This window comes from Notothenia coriiceps, unplaced genomic scaffold, assembly GCF_000735185.1.
Source record: "Notothenia coriiceps isolate Sejong01 unplaced genomic scaffold, NC01 NC01_scaffold00024667, whole genome shotgun sequence".
Taxonomy (NCBI): Eukaryota; Metazoa; Chordata; class Actinopteri; order Perciformes; family Nototheniidae; genus Notothenia; species Notothenia coriiceps.
In genome coordinates this window covers 8,065,070-8,084,646 of record NW_011357368.1, presented here as the reverse complement: position 1 = coordinate 8,084,646, position 19,577 = coordinate 8,065,070, and the positions used below count along the sequence as shown (strand labels likewise).

At 42.4% G+C, this 19,577-nt stretch overlaps 2 protein-coding genes across 6 annotated transcripts in view; one reads left to right on the top strand and one right to left on the bottom strand.

Annotated features, from left to right (window-relative positions):
• The window catches only part of LOC104955308 (E3 ubiquitin-protein ligase CBL-B-like), a 25,426-nt gene extending 6,118 nt beyond the window's left edge, over nucleotides 1-19,308 (top strand). Inside the window, exons 4-8 of one of the 3 annotated variants that reach the window (XR_799449.1) lie at nucleotides 14,367-14,471; nucleotides 15,174-15,359; nucleotides 15,524-15,640; nucleotides 16,267-16,869; nucleotides 16,907-19,308. Coding sequence is in view for 2 of the 3 variants with exons in the window: in XM_010782598.1 (XP_010780900.1) it covers nucleotides 14,367-14,471; nucleotides 15,174-15,359; nucleotides 15,524-15,640; nucleotides 16,267-16,520 (662 nt within the window). In the remaining variant the exon portion in view is untranslated. Of the gene's footprint in view, nucleotides 1-14,366; nucleotides 14,472-15,173; nucleotides 15,360-15,523; nucleotides 15,641-16,266 lie in introns of all 3 variants that reach the window. The other 2 variants (XM_010782598.1, XM_010782599.1) reach the window with 2 other exon arrangements.
• Nucleotides 1-19,577, bottom strand: part of topbp1 (DNA topoisomerase II binding protein 1) — a 976,277-nt gene that overhangs the window by 208,872 nt on the left and 747,828 nt on the right. The gene's annotated exons all lie outside the window — the stretch shown is intronic.

The following is a 19,577-nucleotide window of genomic DNA, read 5'->3' as shown; positions in this document are numbered from 1 at the left end:
GCGCCTAGGGGGTGGAAATTCGCCGCCCAAGGTCGTCCTTTTCGACCTCCGGCCTTTTCTCACTCCTGTCCATCGCGCGTTTTCATTTTTCACCTTGGCTCTCACCATAGGCGACGACGCCAAAATAAGTCCACGGCGAATCATCAGCTTTTAATGGCCATGATTGGTTTGCTATGACACAGAAGTCGATATAAGAGGGACAAGAACAAAACCGACTATTAGTCGTGTACCTACGGGTTCATCGTTTAGAGGATTTTCTGGTCGTCAGTAACTAGTATTTAACTTTTTTATATATAATAAAGTTATGAGTTTGTATAGCGTATTTTATATGACACCACTAAATGTGTGTGAACATATATTGCTGTTTATACCCCAGCTTTACACAAAAAAAAACAAGTTAGATTTAAGTGTGAGAAGCGACGGGATGTGTACTAGTAAATTATAGGGTTAGACGTCGACTTTTATCAGAGGGATGTTAATCGACACAGACTAAATCGTAACCGTTTTCGCTGTCGACGCGGGTCGTCAATAACTCGGTAGAATTTTTATGACGGTGTGTATCTTTTCAGTTCAGAAATAGAAAACGTTGGAATTAACTAGTCCAGGTGGAGGGTCAACTCTACATACCCCAAAAAGCTGCAAGACTGTCCTCTCACATGGGACCACCGCACTAAAGAAGGGGGTCCGACAGGAACTTGGTGAGAGCCCTAGGGGGACAATCTCGTGGCTCCTACACCGACCTCACACTCGTGGGGCGCTTTGAGTCTGGACCTACTCGTCGGTTTGACCTTAAGGACGGTTACGACGTTTTGATGTGACGCAACGATGTAGAGGGATGTACACGTGTAAAGTACTCGTGTACATTTTGTAGACTAAAGATAAACACGTCAAAAATATAAGGGAATTAGGAAAGGTCCCAGTGCTAGTTCATTCTTAATCGACATTATTTAGAAGGACAAAAACGGCGAACACAACTACTACGTACAGCAAAAGTAAGAAAGTGTGTGGGAATAGAGTTCCGACGCAAAAATTACACAGCGCGCATTTCCCTAAGTATTTCCCACGAATTAAAAATTCACATATAGGTCGATAACTAGAAAAATGTCCTATTATGGTAAAACCTAATTGTGACGTGGAAAACTTTTGTACTTAGATTTCGACAAAAGTTATTACACCCAATTACGAGTTGAACCGCTCGTCACCTTGTTTCGACATTTGTAAACTGTCGTCTGTCTTTTTTGTATTCGGAAGATTCTGAACAAAAATTACCCCGCGGTAAACTAATTGTATTCCGTGAAAAAGAAAAGAAATTCTATAAACAAAAACGCAGCGGTTGAATCCCCAACGTCCTCGCCGCGCCTTTCGAAAGGTCTTTAAAGGTAACGCTCGATCGACCCCTTTAAAGAACCTTTATAAGCTACGTTTTAATTGTAAGAGTTGTCTAAAAAAAAATTCATAGTCTTGTTCAAAATTAATAAGAATAACTTGTTAATAAACAAAGTTAACTTCGTTGCTTTTGTCCTTACACTCAAATTATATAATGAGTTGGGTGAATAACTTCTTATTCTTCGTTTTCTACGGTCGGAAAAGTAGGTCTTAGGGGTGTTTCGGGAGAGGGAGCGTTTTTACGACAGGCTATTTGCTCACTTATAGAAGGACCAGTTCGTAGGAGACGAAAAACGGATTTGGGAAAAGTCAGTTGTCGCGAGAGGACCCGGAGTAGTTGTAGGTTGAGACTCAGAAGGAGAGCGACAGTCGACAGGCATCGGAACAAACGTCCTACCGAGACGGACGAGCGCGAGTTCGTCTCAAGAATCCAAACGGGGCTTTACGGGTTGGCTCAACACAGGTAAGAGTGTCAACACTCGGACAAACGCTTGGAAACACGACCAGGTTATCGGTACGTCATTCGGTCACACGATACCGTCCGTATAGTCACATGTAACTTACCGTCAAGACAACAAAAAACAAGTTCTAATACGATTTTACATGACAAGGGGTCGAATATAAATTCGAAAGGGATACTTCTCGTTTGTAAGTTAAAATCTTTGGAAGGGTCAATTAAGGCAAATTAAGGGCACCTTTCGAAAGGTTAGAAACTTTTAAGTGACTTAAAAATTTGGATCAGCGTTGGTTGAAAAATTCCTTTACGTGTTCCGACAGAGCCTGCGCTTATATATGATTGTAATCTGCTTACTCTCTACACTTGGATTTTTCACTTCGAAATTCGCAGTCGCGTTACACCTGGGACGCTTCCGACACGAGTATCTCTTCCACTATCCATAGAGCCCATAGAGTTAAAGGTGTTGGCCGTTAGCTGTAAAAATCCATAGATTAGCCGCACCGTTATATAAACCGCAGCGTCGAAAAATAGGGAAAAAGGCGCGGCTTATAGTCCGAAAATTACGGTAATCAAAACAATGATTTGTCTCATTACCAACACATGCCAACAGCACTACCAAACAACATCCCACGATGTTCCAAACTGCACCTGCATGCAAGGTAAAAAATGATACGCGCATCGAAGTTTATCTCCAGTGACAAGTGATCCTGCCTTAAAGCCTGCTTGGTGGCTGTAGAGTCCCAGATAATGTTGTGAATAATTGATGAAACAATGCCAGTGCCTTTTCATAATGACTTCAAATGGACATCAGCCAAGCGTTAAATGACAGGGATTAATCTACTTTAGAAATAATAGTCCTAATGGAATATTGAATCCTCTGGGACACAGCCCAGCTTGGGAACCAACTGTGAAACATTTACCTCCAGAGTGCAGTGACCCTAACAACACACGATTAAAAAAAGTTCAGAGTGTTAAGAAGTTCACTGCCTTTGTTCAGTCCGTGGTGCGGCAATATTTATCAAATGTGGGCTGGTTGTGTGACCTCAGAATTGCCTTGGGATTTCTTCCAGAAGTGAAGATGGGTAGAGCCAAGGTAAACAGTTGAATACACACTTTTAATAACACTGGTGCCGTGGCACATCTCAGTGGTTGAGATCTTGCAGTGCTTGCAAGCAGACATGTTATTTAAACAACACTGAAATTAATGTATATCTGCAATTAAAAGCTTTATAGGTAGTGCCACTTGCTGACTGGTTGAACTGCACTTTCATAAACAAATCTAAATGCCATTTCTCAAACGCAAACTACGTTGACGGTGTCCTGGAAAAACCTACTTTGACGACAAAAATCTTTGATGTTACTGCCAGCTTATGACATATCTCAGAGAATTCAAAGGTTAAGGTAAACCTCTTTTAATGTCATAATGGTGTGTTTGAGTGGCATCTCTGAAGCTATCTTTTGATCTTATTTAATGCATTTTTGGATAAACTTAAATAAACCCATCATCCTTGATTGATTCTACCCTTCAATATGATACTCAGCGAATGGCATCACTTCAGAAACTCAGGAGAAAGTTGTAGAGAATGTATGAATAATGTGGTAGGAAGTAGAAAGTACATTTAAAATTCTCATCAGCACATACTCTACAGACATTGCATATGCTAAAGAGCATTTCACTACCTCTCATTTCCAGAACACATGTCCCCAGTTTGACAATTACACGGGAAACTATGGACAGCAGAAGCCCACCGACATGCACTAACTTTGGACCATTTTCTGTTGCATATGCTAGTATAAATTATCTATGATCTTGGTCTCATAAATATTACAACCAAGACACAGTGCAAATAAGATACAATCATGAATACGTAAATAAATTGCACTTTACTTTGACTTCACCAACCATTCAGATATCCATTTTTTTTCAAATGTAAATATGATAGCCTGTACTGGAATTGATCCAGTAGAGTAATTGAATTGCAAGTGCCTCACATGTGATGGAAATTAAACTGCCAGCCTGGAGTAGAATTTCATCACCAGCCGGGGTTCATTCATCCAAAATCTTGCTCAGTGATGCAAATACTCGTCATTTAGACTCATTTATCCTAGCTTTAGGGGTTGCAATAGTGGCTAATGTGAAAGTGCTCCACCCAAACGCTAACATAAAAAAAGGTGACAAATACAGCAGGAAAGGAATCCCGTTCACACATTCATTCATTACTCTCATAGACTTGTTGCTTTTAGCGATATAACAAATTGGTGACATTTCATTTTACAGCCTTCCAAGCACTCTCTCCTCGTAGGGTCTTGCTCATTCATCCTTTACCCTCCCATTTATTCACAGAAATGTTCCAAATGATGAGAGAGTGCACGCTAAGTTCAGACGGGTATTCAGCAATGCAGCTGCCAGGCTGAAAACAAAGTGGTGAATATTAGATTGTCTTTCATAACGGATACCTATTCTGTCTTCTTCAACCTTCCTAGCTCTTTGGTAGCTTGTGCTTCAGATATACTGTCCAGACTGGGGGATATCATTATTTACCCTCGTTATTTTTATGCAGATAATTATTTATAATATCCAATAATTGACCTAGGGCAAGGTTCTGGTAGCCAGTCTCTTTCCCATGTTACCAGATCTCCCAGATGGCAGGAGAAAACTACATATTTGACGAGCCCTGAAGCTAAAGAATATCTTAATTTAATTTATCCTCGATATTATTTATTGTGTGTGTGTGTTTACAACTTTACTCGAATGAATTAACTCATGGAAGAAAAAGTGCATTTAACAAGCGAGCATTTGACTATGTGTCAGATGCAATTACTGGAAGCAACCTTTCTTGCAGTTGTCCCCTTTTTACGTTGGAGCTTCAGGTTGAGAACTTTAATTAGGCTCTCCGTTTCTGCCTTCCCCGTCAACAAAAGGTGATTAAAGATTATTACGCAGAGTTGTGGTTATTTATAGCTTTAGTTGCTTGAAAATGTTAAAAACGAATTAGGTTCGAAAGAGATTAGAAAGAATGTTACAGAACCCCAGCACTCAATTGATCACATTTGACCAAGTAACAGGCGAGTACTTTTCCAATGCTCATGACCTGAAGGAGTGTCAGTTCCTGTATGCGGGTACAGTGTAAAACACGCACTGCATTCACACAAGTGTCGAGTGACAGACGCTGGAGGCAATTCTTGCATAATTGAGCAAACAACATGGGATAACTCCTACTACCTGTGCTGGAGATGCAAATTGTTGGAGGATGACTCAGCGTTGCAGTGTGCACCTCACCTGGTGTTATGTCACGCCATGCTGATAATGACTATGAGGGACTCACATGTGGTATGAGATGCTAATCCTCACTTCCCATGCTTGGTGCACTGAAGACGAAACATTACATGGTTCAAATGTGGCCGACAATGTTGATTAAAGGCCAAATATGAATACCATGGTTTGTTTTCGATTGTGAAGGTTCCAGAGTAAACTTTACGTGATAAGATAATCTATATTTAGGATCAGCTTTATGCCTTTGTGCAAAAATCTTTCTCTGCATTTCGAGCGTGTGTTTGTTTCTTTTCCCCCCATCTGCAAAACACTTTAAGAAAACATTTGTGTCTGTATCAGCACATCAAGCAGTCCTCCTGTGGGGCTTGTCAGACAACCGTCACAAACTGTGACTATGACTGGCATCTCGGTGACCCGGAGTGGCTGAGGCACAAACACACATGGAAGCACAACTTTCAGTGCGGTTCACACACACATTTCCACTCAACCAAACTGCAAAGCTGATGCAAGAAAGTTTGATTTGATTACTGTGGAGAGCTGCCAGCAGTGTTTGTGCTAGAAAGTCGTAGTTCTGACACCCGGTCGGACACACATTCACTTCGACAAAACACACACAACACCTTCACGTCCTTTCATATTCTGTCTAAGTTTCCTGAGCGCTCACATTCCTGTGAAGGGGAAGTCATTCGGACATGTGTGTCTGATCTCTGTGGCTGCGTAGTGATTGGAGAGATAAAAGGGCACGGGGAGAGACTAGGAGGGGACACCGGGGGTCTGAATAACACCCTACACTGATTCACGGCAACATCAACGGCAATGGGGGACGACAAGGGTGTTGAGTTCCATTCAGGGAGGTCGGGGTTATCACGGACGTGAAAGGAAAAGCTCTTGTTCGGTCGGTTTGACAAGCTGATCTGGTTTTATCATGTTTTACACCCAAGGACCAGTCATGCTCTTGTACTGTCAAATCATGGTGCTGGATCTAACACGGGAGGTGTATGATTTGTTCAGTGGTTCTCACGTGGACTTGCTGACTTGACAAAAGCGGTGTATGCAAACAAGTCTAATTGCTGTTATAAAGATGTTGCATGTGTAGCAGTACTCAATTGTTTTTCCATAAAGGGTAATTGTAATAGTTGTTTTGCGTCAGGAAACAGTTAGCCCTGCTTTTCTAATCTTTTTTATTTGTTACGCAATCCTGGATAATAGCCCAGGTCTGATTCCAGCGAGGTAACTTTCACGATTACTTTGTGAGTTCAAAACAGATACCAACGTTTCCCAGTGGGTCTATTGTTTTGAAGCACATCAACCAAATTCCTGACTGAAGGGCAGCCAGCCTTCTCCTGACGTGTGGAGCCAAGCCAAGTGCATGATTACTGTCCTCTTGACGAACGATAAACTGCAGCGATGGGAGGTTATTCAAATTGCGCCGAGGGTAGGAACTGCTGACAAGTGGGAGTGCAGAGGGAAACAGACAAAAGGAGACGGATGTACCTCAGTGACTGAAGTCATTCTTTAGGGTTGCCAGTCACGGGCGGATACTATTTGTAATAACTCTTTGAATTTTAGCTTAGACATCAACACATTCTACTCAGCTGGCCACTGTCTGTTTAGGAAGTCAGTTCAGAGTTTCTGAAGAGGCAATGATGCCGAAAAGACCGTTCATTTAGATATATCTTTTCATATGTTCTCAATATGTGGAATTTGTATATAATAATAGCCCTATTAAGATCACTCTGATAGCGTCTATCCCCCTTTCTGTTGTTTCTCTGTAATAGAAAATACATGTGAGCATATTTGTGTAATATTACTGCTTTGTGGTCATAGTTGTATTTTTCAATCATCATCAAATGTCAAGCCCTGTTTGTGGCACACTTTTCTTTATTGCGGGTTTTAATAAGCTCAGAAGAAAAGGAATATGTGTGTCAAGAGAACCTTTTTAACAGATTCAGCCGAAGGGAACACAAACAAATGGGCAGTCAGTGTCAACAAACACATGGAATAATGAAATACAGGAGTTTGTTTGACATACAAATGAAAGGGGCCCCGGGTTTGCTGAGAATGTAATAACAGGTTAATCTCAGGCTTTGTGATTGCCCGCTTGGAAAGCAAAGCTTTTTTGCAAACATTAAACAAGGAAGGAATTTGCAGAGCGGCACTTTAAAAAGTCCCTTGTTGAAAGGACATGGACACATATGAGCTAACAAGAAGTGCTCACCAGAATTAAAGCCTGTTCTGTTGTATACATCCTAATCTGAATAAACGCCCAAACACAAAGCAGTTAGAAGTGATGCTAATTTAAAATCAATGCAGCAGCCAATGAGGAAACACTCCCCTGACTGTGGTACCTGTGGTGCTGTTATGTTGTTGCGTAGATAAGTGGAGAGAGCATACTTCAAATAGAGAGGGTAGAAACTTCCTGATGCAGCATTTAGCCCCCTCTGCAAGACAGAACACTTTTATCGCTGCGGCAGAGGTGGAAAGCAGCTGCTGGAAGAAAACACCTAAACAAAGGAGAGCTGCCACTCAAGGAATAAAAGATGTTACACAAGACGGTGAGATTTAAATGTGAGGAGATGTACTGCCCTGCAGATTATGCATGGGAAGCATTAACCTGGCTTTTAGCGTGTCACAATGGGCCCCTTAGCCTCTGTCAACCCACACACAGCTGAGTCCCAGCGACATCTACTGCTCTGCAAAACACCCTCATGCACTAACTGCACACAGGCACACATTCATACACACACAACCACACTGAAGCAGACAAGATAACGAATCAGAAGCCAGTGATAAACCTTTTCTGAAAGCACTTTATTTGTACTTTTATGCCATGCATTTGCAATTATGCCTCGCTGATTCTACACGGTGTCAAGTCAGAATTCATTTGTGAAAGGCTAGGATTATAAACTACATCTAAACCCTGGTTGAAAGTAGCCTGATACGACACTGAAGAGCATACATTAGGATGAAAAGGGAAAGACTGAGGATTTTCTTCTTGCCTATTAATTTATTGCAGCATAAAAAGACAGAAAGCGTGCCCTCGGGGGCTTGATTTGTTCTTACATCAAGCTTCGATGGACACAATCAGTGGCAAGACAGCAGCACAGCTGAACTTCTGGAACATCTCTGAATGTCTGGCCTGCGACAAGAGCAGACTGAACAATGTGAAAGATCACACCCTTTGCACTTTTCTTTCTGTGGAAATTCAAGCTGCACAAAGGAAGGTTTTTATGTAAATCCACCCTTTTAATCAACCTATAGAGTCCTGACCCTGCATACACAAACTGTCATCAAGACACTGTCCCCCGGTGTATAAAGAGCTAGTGGTATATCGTGAATTTTAAACACACTAGGTTGCATTCTGGGTACAAATATTTACTAAAGCCACTCGAGCAGCATAGTTCAAGGGCTGACAGTATCTTCCCCTCGTATTGTTGGTACGCCACTTTAATGCCTCTCAACATTTAAATCAATTGCTAGACATTCTGGTACAGATGCTTATGTCAGGCATGGCTTTTCATAAGATTTATGTCAGGATAAACGGAGACGAATATGGTTGACTTTTACCGTTCATCAAGAGCCATTGTCAGATGACAAGGTTGAGCTTGGTTATACCTGCTGCTAGCATTGTTGGTAAGCATGTAAGCATTCTGATGTTAGCAGCCTCACAAAGACACTATTTAGCCGTAGACTTAGTTATGTGACAAGTTGGGATACAAAAAAATACCCTCTAACCCCATCTAAAAGGACTCATTTGGTAACCTAATGTTTTTTAAATATATACACAGAGACCCATACACATTCAAATGGGACCAGATAAAACCATATATATATAATGGCCCATCTTGACTCAGATGCCAGATTGGGTCTACTACAGAGTGGAGAGAGCCTGTATTTTGCAGTTCAATTTTGGTCGGTGCAAATTGAAATCGATTCCCTGATCGTAACTCTGTTTCAGCCTTGATTTTAATTTCCTACGCAGGAAAATATCAAGTGTTTTTGCCCCCAAATAAATCATATCCATGATCAAGAGAGCATGCATTCTTTCTTATTCCATTGCAACTTATTTTATATTCAATTAGAACACATAACCTCCATTTGCTAGACAGTCACCTGGCAGCCATTACTATCCATTGAATCTGTGACACTGACATGCAATACATTTCCTTTCGTCACAACACGAGGCCATACGTTCCCAATTACAGTTCTGTGCACAGCAATTACTCTCTAAGACTATAGGAATCCTTCTTATAGTTAATTTGTTTCCCCATTAAAAAAACTTTGTAAGCCCCTTCTACCCAATACCAATCTCTCATTGCCTGTGTCACACATGTAACAAGAGATAAACTTAGCTGTTTAGTTATAATTGCCTTATTGATTTCCTCGCTTATTAAAGGCCCCCTCTAGTGACTTCATTACCATATTCAAATGTGTAATCTCCACTGAAAACAGCTCATCTAAGGAGTGATTATCTGCAGCGGTGGCAATCCCGAGCAAAATGGGATTTGCATGTGCAGCAGGGGAATCAGTGCAGCTGCGCCCGTTTCAATTAAGAAGAACCTGTTGTTACCCATTCTTCACACTGCAAACTTTTCATAACATTTCTGGTGACGTCAGTGTAGAGTAACTTTAATGGATTATGTTCTAATGTATTCATCCGGGGCATAGAGACGAAATAGATGTACTGTGTTGGTATTCTGCATTCAGCTAAAAGTGAGACAACATTTTGATAGATATATATGAATTAAAAGTACTACTTTCTGGTATGACTAACTCCCTTAACTGCAATCTCAAGAAAAACATGTTGGGCCTTACTTGTATGAAATTAACAGGATTTACAATCTAGTGGTTGGGGTATGTAATTGAATGAGGTGGTGAAGTGCCTCAATCTGCAGCACATATGTGTTCTTTTTAAGGCACTAGAGAGACATTAGCCCTCCTCAAAGGTTCAGTAAGTGCCCTACAAATTCAGGGTTACAAATAATCGATTCAATCAGAAAGTGGCTACAATCCCCCCTCTCGAGATACCATTTCATCCCGATCAAAGATTTAGAAATCCCCCTTCAACAAAACCTAACACCTCTTTAACCCTGGTTTATCTGGGGAGCTGTCAGCCTCCATATGAAACGCTGCTATTTCTCTACCTCTTGCTGAACATTGCAAGGCCACCAGACACAGATAGCTTATTTGGAGCTGCAGTTTAATGTCTAGGCCTTGATGTGGGGAGCTGTCAGCCAGCTGTTTTTTTCTTTGCTATTTTCAATAGAACATTTCTTAGCTCCTTCCTTAGCTCCCAAACATACACAGCACATATCCTGTGATGTTCTTAAGTATTATAGTGTGCATACAGTAATGTGGCTGATCAAAGGTAGCGAGGAGAGCTGATAATGAAATATGGCAGGAGAAAATTGCTTACAGGACAAGTTTGACTTTCCTAAATGCCAATTCATTTAGGAGTGAAGCAGTGCAGCCAGAGTTAATTCTCATTTAGATGATAATTCATTTTTTACCATGTATGATTAGTCTTGGAGAGAAGAAAGGCAGAATCTCCCAATCCTGCAGAGCAAGTTTGGCCCCTGAGAAATAAGCACTGCACGAAAAGTTCAGAAAATAAGCACAAATTCAGAATACATTACTCTTAAATAGAGAAAAAGAAACACAAAACAATACAGTTTTGCCTGAGAAATTTGCTATGGGTGAAATCCAGTCAAGTAGAACAGCCTGAGTTAAAATTGAGGTCAAGCTAGGGCAACTAAAGATGCTTTGCTGAACATGATGATGCCAGCATTTTATCCCTCATTGCTAAAACAACAAATGGAAAATCTACACCCACCAGAATATCTGTATTATAGTCAGATGCAACAAAGGTTCACCCAGCCTCATGAAGGTCAAAGGCTCCTATTGTTTTCCAAAGATCCATTAAGAATAACCTCCAGAGATGTGCCACTGCGCTGACAAACACAATCCATCATTTGGAATAAACAAACGTGGACTTGTTATGTATGTATTGGCCATGTAGTTAATTAAAATGACGCCCTGCAAAATCAGTTTTGGAGTCTGCCCTTCCTGACTTGAAAAAACTGGCGGTAAAATGAGAACCATTGGAATCCACGTTTATTGACATGGGTTCAAGGTGACGAAAAGGGCAATCTGCAAACCCTTAACAACCACTGAAGTCATTTCCCACTCGATATCCATAAAGTAAAACCAGTCGAAGAAGGGAGAAAATGTTTCAAGATGAGAAGTGAACCAAGCAACTCGGAGATTAATTTTAATGCCGAGCACTTCCCCGCTCTACAGTGTGCTATCTCCTTGTCCTTCAGAAACCTTTTATGCTCGAGAAATGTTCCTGTAACTTTTTCTTGCGCATGAAGCATGTCAGAACATCATTTTATCACAAGATTTTTCAGGCACCATCACAGATGTTTTTTTTAAGGCATGTCTCATTCATTTCCCATGTCTGTATCTTTCCAGGTGGTTCAGGGATTGGAGCAGCAGCCTTTGAGCCATGATTTTGCCACTACATCTACCAGGCTCCTGCAACCACCACGTGGCCTTTTCTGAAACATGAAATCCACCTCAGCCTGTGCTGTTGAGATATAGACCCTCCAGAAAAACGCGATTCTGCAGAATTTACCGCATAATCAGCAAAATGGCGCAGATTTTTAAAAGGCCGCATAATCCCCGCATTTTTCCACACAAAGTTGAGAAAAAAAAAGTTGACTCGTGTTGACGTCATCAGCTCGCGCATCACAGAATGTAAACAACACTGTATAGAGTGAACGTGTGGAGCTCACACGATAGAGAAAACACCAAGATGAAAAAATCTAATCCATCTCATTTACCGACTAACATTTCTACTAAAGACCGGGCAAAAAGTGGGGGGAAACTATTCTGCACCCCGTGGTATTATCTCTTTACTGTTGTATTATGTGTTGTTCATGTCTTTATGCTGAGGTACTCTTAGTGCTTATTGGTTTTTCTATCTTATATTGTAGTATCTGTATACCTTATGTTAGTGATGTTATAGTTATTGTGTGTGTGTATGTTTCTAGTATGGTCTTGTATGTCGGACTGACGCAACGGTAGACCTTGCTGTCTAATTCACATCACTCGAGTGCATTAATCAACATATCCGCTACACTCATTACGTCCGCGTTACATTAACCACTCCCCCTACCATACACTCAACTCGCCTGACCCTCTACACGCTCACGATCTGTTCCTTACAAAGTTCGTCATCGTCGCGACCTTCGTTTTAGGTACCACTTTACTCCCGCATTACTACTACAAATCACGGTAATAGTCACAAACCCTGCGTCCGCACAATCAGCTCACACTCTTATAAACGTTCCCAAGCGCTTTTTTCATTAGGTATAACTTTATTAATACGGTAGACCCTGTCGCGTTTTTGTGTAAAACTAATTTTCTTCATCCTGCCGTGTACCTAGGCATGAATACTCGATGTGAAAGACATTTTTGGGTATGAAGTTTTCGTTGGGCAATTGTCAAAACTTGGAAGAGAGAAGGAGAAGTAAAGTTGAGAAAATAAAGTGGTGCGCCACATAGGGTAAAGCTCTTAGTGAGAGAACTCAGAGAAAAAGTTTGCCTCTTGACGAGTTCATTCCAAGTGTATTGCGTATTTTGGTTTTGTTATTTTGTGCTTGTTTTTCCTGTAGAATGTGTAGCTAATCGTACTAAGTGTTAACATGCGATGTGATGAGGTGCTAGTTTGTCCATGGGTTGTTCGATAGCTAACTCATCGTACGGGTTGGCTCGAAGAGATTTTTGTAACTCACGTGGTTAACGGCCGGTCAAGAGTAGATGCGGGCGTCACGCGCGAAGCAGGTTGAACACAAACGGTTACTTGTGATGTGATTTGAAAAAAGTTTGCCGCGGCCACTCTGGAGTTTTTCGACCAGTCGACAGTTCAAGAGGGACGTTTCTTGTTTCGCGTACCTTTGAAATGAAAAGTATGACGAACGTACGTACTATTGAGTCACGGCTTGCCCTGTCCTTCCTCCTACCCTCGAGTCGTCTCCGAGCGAAAACTGCCATCTTCTACCCGACTACAGCCAAGCGAGCCGAGGACGGAGGGATTGCTCTCGGGGCGTCGCGCGATTCCGGATTGCCGTTACGAAGTCCACCTCGTAGCTAAATCGGATGTGTTCTGAAGTTATGTGCTCCTAGTGGAACTTCCCCAGTTCTAATACTTTATCCACGTTTCTGGGACTGTGATGTATCCACTTCATCGAGATAGGATCTGGGAGTCTTTTCTGCGCAGGCGTTTTTAGTGTACTAATAGTGCTATGTTGTACGCGCCGCCCGCAAAATAACAGGAAAATACGCCACTTTGGACGCGCTCCCGTGGGAAGCGCTTGTGATACGCCTTTCAGACGCTGGTATAGGGAGTTTTACGCCCCCTTTTCTTATTGGTTAGAAAAGAAATTTATACCCGACGAGAATTAAATACAGAGAGGTGTGCGGTTGGGACGGTGTTTGCAATTTGGGGAAATGATGTGAGTTAATTGTGTAAGTTGCCGAATATAAATAACGCGTGAACCCGAAGAAATTGAGGCGTGTGTGTGGGCGTGTCGTGCTGGGGGGTGTGTGTGTGTGCCCGGGCCGCGAGACCGTGTGTGTGCTCGTGTGTGTGAAGAGGCGCGAGTAAGAAAGAAAGTAAATGAGATAGCAATAGACTGGTCGAAGTTAGAACATCCGATGAGTGAAGCAAAGACATGCGGGAGTCTTTCCCCAAACCTCCAACTACGAGCCACTTGCTAACAAACTCGAAGAAGCAGGCGTCGTCTCTGTCCGTAAAAGCTACAAACCTTACCTTAGTTTCACCGCAGGAGCAGCTAAAAGAGAATACGAGGTTNGTAACTAAAGTGAACTTATTGTGAGCTAATTATCAATTGAAAATAAACTCATAATCAACTCAAATTCAAACTCGACAGGTTTATTGTGCTCCCTTCCAACTTGTGTTGGAAGGGAGCACAATAAACCTGTCGAGTTTGAATTTGAGTTGATTATGAGTTTATTTTCAATTGATAATTAGCTCACAATAAGTTCACTTTAGTTACTCACACAACTTGACACAAGTCCGGACTTATAAGTCCGGACCTGAACCTGAACCTCTGGACTTGAGTCCGGACCTGAACCTGAATGTGAGTCCAGGTACACAGCACTAGTGCCAGTGCATAACCACCATGTGAAACTTAAAGCATGTTCTCTGCTTCTCTTCCTCAGGTGGACCCTTTGAGTTAGTCAGGCAGGGGGTCTCACGGATTGCCCATAGTGCCCTCTGTCTCAACAAGACACCCTCCGACTATGACATCCTGCTGCCCCCACAAGGTAGCCAACCCCAACTGCCCTCGCCCAGCCAAAGTGCCCTTTCTCCGTCGTGTCTGAGCAGTCGACCCTGTGTTTTGTTACACCTCTCCAACTGTAAAATGTCACTCTTGTTACGTAACAATCCCCAGTGTCACACATGACCTATTGAGCTCATCCAATGATTCTACGTGGTGAACGTCATATCTCAGGAATGCCTTGCAGGAATTACTTCCAATATGGCAGTAAGGTCCACTTGGACACAAAGATGAACTGATTAGATTTTGGGGTCAAAAGTAACTGTGACCTCAAAGAGCAACACAAAAATGTACTTGCTTATCATGCGATTTTACACAAATGTCTAATAAGATAAAATGATGAAGTGATGGCATGTTTGACTGATATTGAGGTAGTCAACTCCTCGGCCGTGTACATTTAATTACATTTTCCATGGAATGATGGAATCTTCTTTTCAATCTGTTCCGCTGCAACCTCGCCCTATTGGAGTTGGAATGGATATACAGTACATTCTTACTGTTATGCTGTAACCAAACCGAAAAATTAAGTTTATAAAACAGTTGTCTGTTTACTCATTATTGGCATATGTTTGATGTCAGCATCACCTCTGGGTGTTGTTCACCCACAGCACTCTCTTGTCTCTATGAACCTGAAACACATCCTCTCTGAGAGACTTTATTTCTCTCTGTGTTTGCTGTTGTGTTTCAGCATTAGAAGACCCCTTCAACAGCCACCGTCCATCCCAGACCCCCCCTCCTCCACCAGCCCGACATAGCTTCACCGACCTCCCATCCTCTACATCCTCATTCTACAACTTCTCCACCTCCGCCCCCTCTGCTGGAGCACAACCCCCCCGGCCCTCCTCTGGACATGATCACCTGCTATTAACCCCCGGTGAGCTGGAAAACTTGTGACGGTTCATTTGGATTTAAGATGTGTAAAATAACAATCTGGCGCATGTCCGTGTGTTATGCTAACCCTACATTTTTCACACAGCAAAACTTCCAGTTATAAACAGGCGTGTTTACCTGAGTGTCTCTGTGTGGTGTGTGTTGTAGACACAGTGTTGGACATGCTGAGCAGTGCTGCTCCTCTGCCCCCCCTCAGACGACACACAGATCATGTGACAGGCTCCAGAGGCTTCCTGGAGTACGACCATCTGCCCGGCACTCAGGGTAGTTACCTCTCAGCACATGACCACATGAGGAAATGCACACACACGGCTTCAAAAGCACATGCCCACGTCTTGATGAGTTCACTTTCACAAAATCAAACTTATTCTTTTCCATATTCCAAAATCACATCAAACCTTGGACTTCAAAGAATTAAAGTTCTGGAAGTTTGAGTCTTTGAAAGTGTAATTGTGCAATTCAAGGTAGAAATACTTTTTGGTAGCAAAGTAAGCTCTCTTAAAGTCTCATCGATGCATGAAGGAAGTCTGATTTGTTGAGACATGCAAAGTTTGTCCAAACTTTTACTTCAAAATCCGTTCATTGTGTTTTACTTTGTACTTTTATTTTCCAAAATGTCCCCTGTTTTTCCCGTGTCCCGGCTCTGTGAGGAACAGGACATCAAACTCATGTTTGGAGCGAAAAGCTCAATATCTGCTTTCTAGCCATGCAGCACATTGATTACTTAATATTAAAGGTCTGTACTCAGAAGGTTTTGGAGATGTCCTCTCCTCTACTACCTAACTATAAACTTGTCCTTTACCACTTACAACACTCTCAGGTTTCTGCCTCTGTTTCCGATGACATGATTTCTCTCTCTCTCTCTCTCTCTCTCTCTCTCTCTATCTAAGTACTGCTGGACTGTTTGCAGGCCCCTGCCAGGCCCCCCAAGCCCCTGCCCAGGAAGATCCCTCCATGCATTCAGCCAGGCAAACCCCCCAGCTTGGAGTCAGAGAACGTCGACGCCAAAATTGCCAAGCTGATGGGAGAGGGTTACTCCTTTGAGGATGTGAAGCGGGCGCTGACGATCGCTCAGTACAAAGTGGACGTGGCCCGAAACATTCTTCGAGAGTTCGCCTTGGTGCCCCCAAGGCTGAACCTCTAGCCCCAAACAGCTGTGCCTGGGGACGGACTGACAGAAATGGGCTTTTTTATTCTGCTTGGCCTGACACTGACTGAGGAGAGACATGCCTTTTGTTGCCAAACAGAGAGATCCCTCGAAACAAAGTGGCCTAAACCAAATCACAGTAGAACACAGAGAATGAAAAAGGGAGATTAGACCGAAGCAGGCTGATGAGCCAGCGAGAAGTGGATCTGGTTCAGAGGCTCCTGTTAGTCTCCAGGCCGGACTCTGGTTCAGAGGCTCCTGTTAGTCTCCCGGCTGGACTCTGGTTCAGAGGCTCCTGTTAGTCTCCAGGCCGGACTCTGGTTCAGAGGCTCCTGTTAGTCTCCAGGCCGGACTCTGGTTCAGAGGCTCCTGTTAGTCTCCAGGCTGGACTCTGTGCCTGGTTTAAGCCCTGGTCCTGCTGCTGCTCTTCCTATGACACCTTCCACCCTCTACATTTAGTTTGTGGGGCCTTTCAAAAGAACACCCCCACTCTGTTAAGCGTACAGCACGTGCAGTACATGCACAGACAATTTTATTTATAACCAGTAGGGGGAGACAGAGTCCACCGTTTCTCTCTCTCTCTTGTTCTCTCCTCTCTTCATGTCTGGGTCTGGCTCACTTGTAGTCCTTGAACCAGCTGGCGAGTCAGGAGCAGTTCTGTGGAGCTAGAGGTGGCCTTACTGATTCCCTGGATCCACCTAGATCTGGATCAAACTCGTGTTAGTTATTTGGACCAGAAGCCGGGGAAGAAGAAGGCTGGAAGGCTTTTGGGATGGTTGCCTGCTTCTATTCTGTTCCTAGACCAGGGGATTTCACTACTTCAGTGAGCCTATGAATGAATTGTTCTGTCAGTGAGCTCCTCTCAGGCCCTTTGCCAAGTGATTAGAGGGTGGGAAATGTCTAATGCTTGCTTTTCTTTAAATTGCTCTGGGACAAAAGCTAAGACTCCTGTGCCTAGATTGTAGCTGAAGCATTTACATGAGAGGAGCGGACCGGATCAGCTCAAAGAGTCAGTCACACATCAGCCTGAACAGACCAAACATTCCATGAGCCCCCCCCCTTACTGCATGTTACCCAGGGAGGAGTACAATGCCCTCTTGTCTCCCTAATGACTACAATATGCCTCACTAATGTATATATTGGATTTCTTCAAATGCAAAAAACATATTATTTCTCCTTCCTGTTGAGAATAGGATGTGAGATGTTGTCCATAAAGCTGCTCTGTTTACCCAGCTGTTCATTTCAGACCAAGAAAAGATAACTCCCGTTTATAATTTGGAGCTTTATGTTATTGTTTTGATCTTTGGTTGTGCTAACATTGTATTCACCAAATGAAATGTTGAGTTCTGGAATGCAGAACACATTGATATTGTTACATACATACATGAGGACAATGTAGTGTTTTCTCTCATGTCATACAAATGGTCCTGTTTCTCTTTAGTTTGATGTTTTTTAAGCAGGGTTGATGGGTTTCCAGATCTCAGCATTTTGCAGGGTATGATGTTAAAATTGCTACATGCAGATTTTGAAATATGTTGACTGATGATCTCTTGACTCTTGGCAGTATTTGCTTACACAGTATAACAGTGCTGACTCCCTCACTGAACAGCTTTAACAACCTGATGTCCTGTCAGGGAAACATGGGGCAAACAGAAATACTCACCAGAGGGTGGATACATTCTGTGTCAGTAGGACACGGTTCTAACAGAGACATCCTCAGCAATGTGGATCAGAATGTAGTAACTCTGCCACTGACAGGCATGATGCATCAGGCTGGGCTGTGTGTTTCTGAACAAATAAGAGCCCCCCCGCCTTACTGCCTTTACTACCCAGGGAGGAGGCCCAATAAACACAGCGATGATCAGTATTTATTCATTTCCACCCCTCATTTTTCTTCAGCTGTGTTGGCTGTCAAATGAACTTGAGGTGATGTTTTGTAGTTTCTCTAAAATTATAACTGAACTCAATCTCCTGGGAGAGGCGCAGTGTTTCTGCTCAAAGATTTCAAAATATGGCTGCCGACTTCGACTGCTTTACATCACATCTGTCCTGATGTGAGAATGTGAAACCAAACCTGAGTCCACCATCTTCACAGGTGTCTCATGATCTTAAAAATGATCTTAACCCGGATTTTAAACATTGTGAGTTGATAAGTGTGTTACCTTAACCACCAGATTAACAAACAGTAGTGTGAATATAATCACAGTGATTATGGCTGTCTGTGCTCATCACTGTGAATATAAATATGCAAATTGAAATAAAAGACCCGTCAGTGAATGTGCTAGGCAATTGTGCTAAGCAATTAAAAAGGCGGGAAACCTGTATTTATTTTTTTCATTTATTATAATAGCCATCTTGTCAATGTAAGAGAACACAGACATATCCACCGCCCCCGTCTTTCCATAGGGAGGATGTTTCTGCCCCAATGCCATCTGTACTCATCCTTTTTGATCCGCACCATAAAGGGGAACACCACTACACATTCAAATATCCACAGGATAATATACGGGCCTAAAACAGTGCATAGAGAATGACTGATGAGCATTTTTATGCAATGAGGACATTTAAGAATTAAGTCCCACAATTAACAGTGTTGCTAACACTGAAGCAGAAACATTGTTAATGCTGCAGGTTGGACTGAGGGTGTCCCGAACACACATTCACATACTATATTCAGTGGCATTCCCCTTTCCCTCCGGAGTTCATTCTTGCACTGTGTTTTTTACTTTGTTTTAATAAATCACTTTTTTACTTAGCTTTAATAAAGCAGATTATAGTATGCGTCTAAGGATTCAGACTTTATTTTTTTTATTTTAGAGTTTGATGGATATTTGTTCAAAACACAGAACACATGACACCTCCAAACTCGCTCAGTGAGCTGACTGCTGTCTTAAAATCAGACCATATCCAGGCTTGGGGAGTAATTCATGTGACAGCATTACATCATCAGGATACAAAACAAGGTGTATTCCCTTACAGTTAATTAATAAAAGACATAATCAGATTTCTTACATTTATAAAAAATGGGGATTACTAGTAGGATTACAATGTACA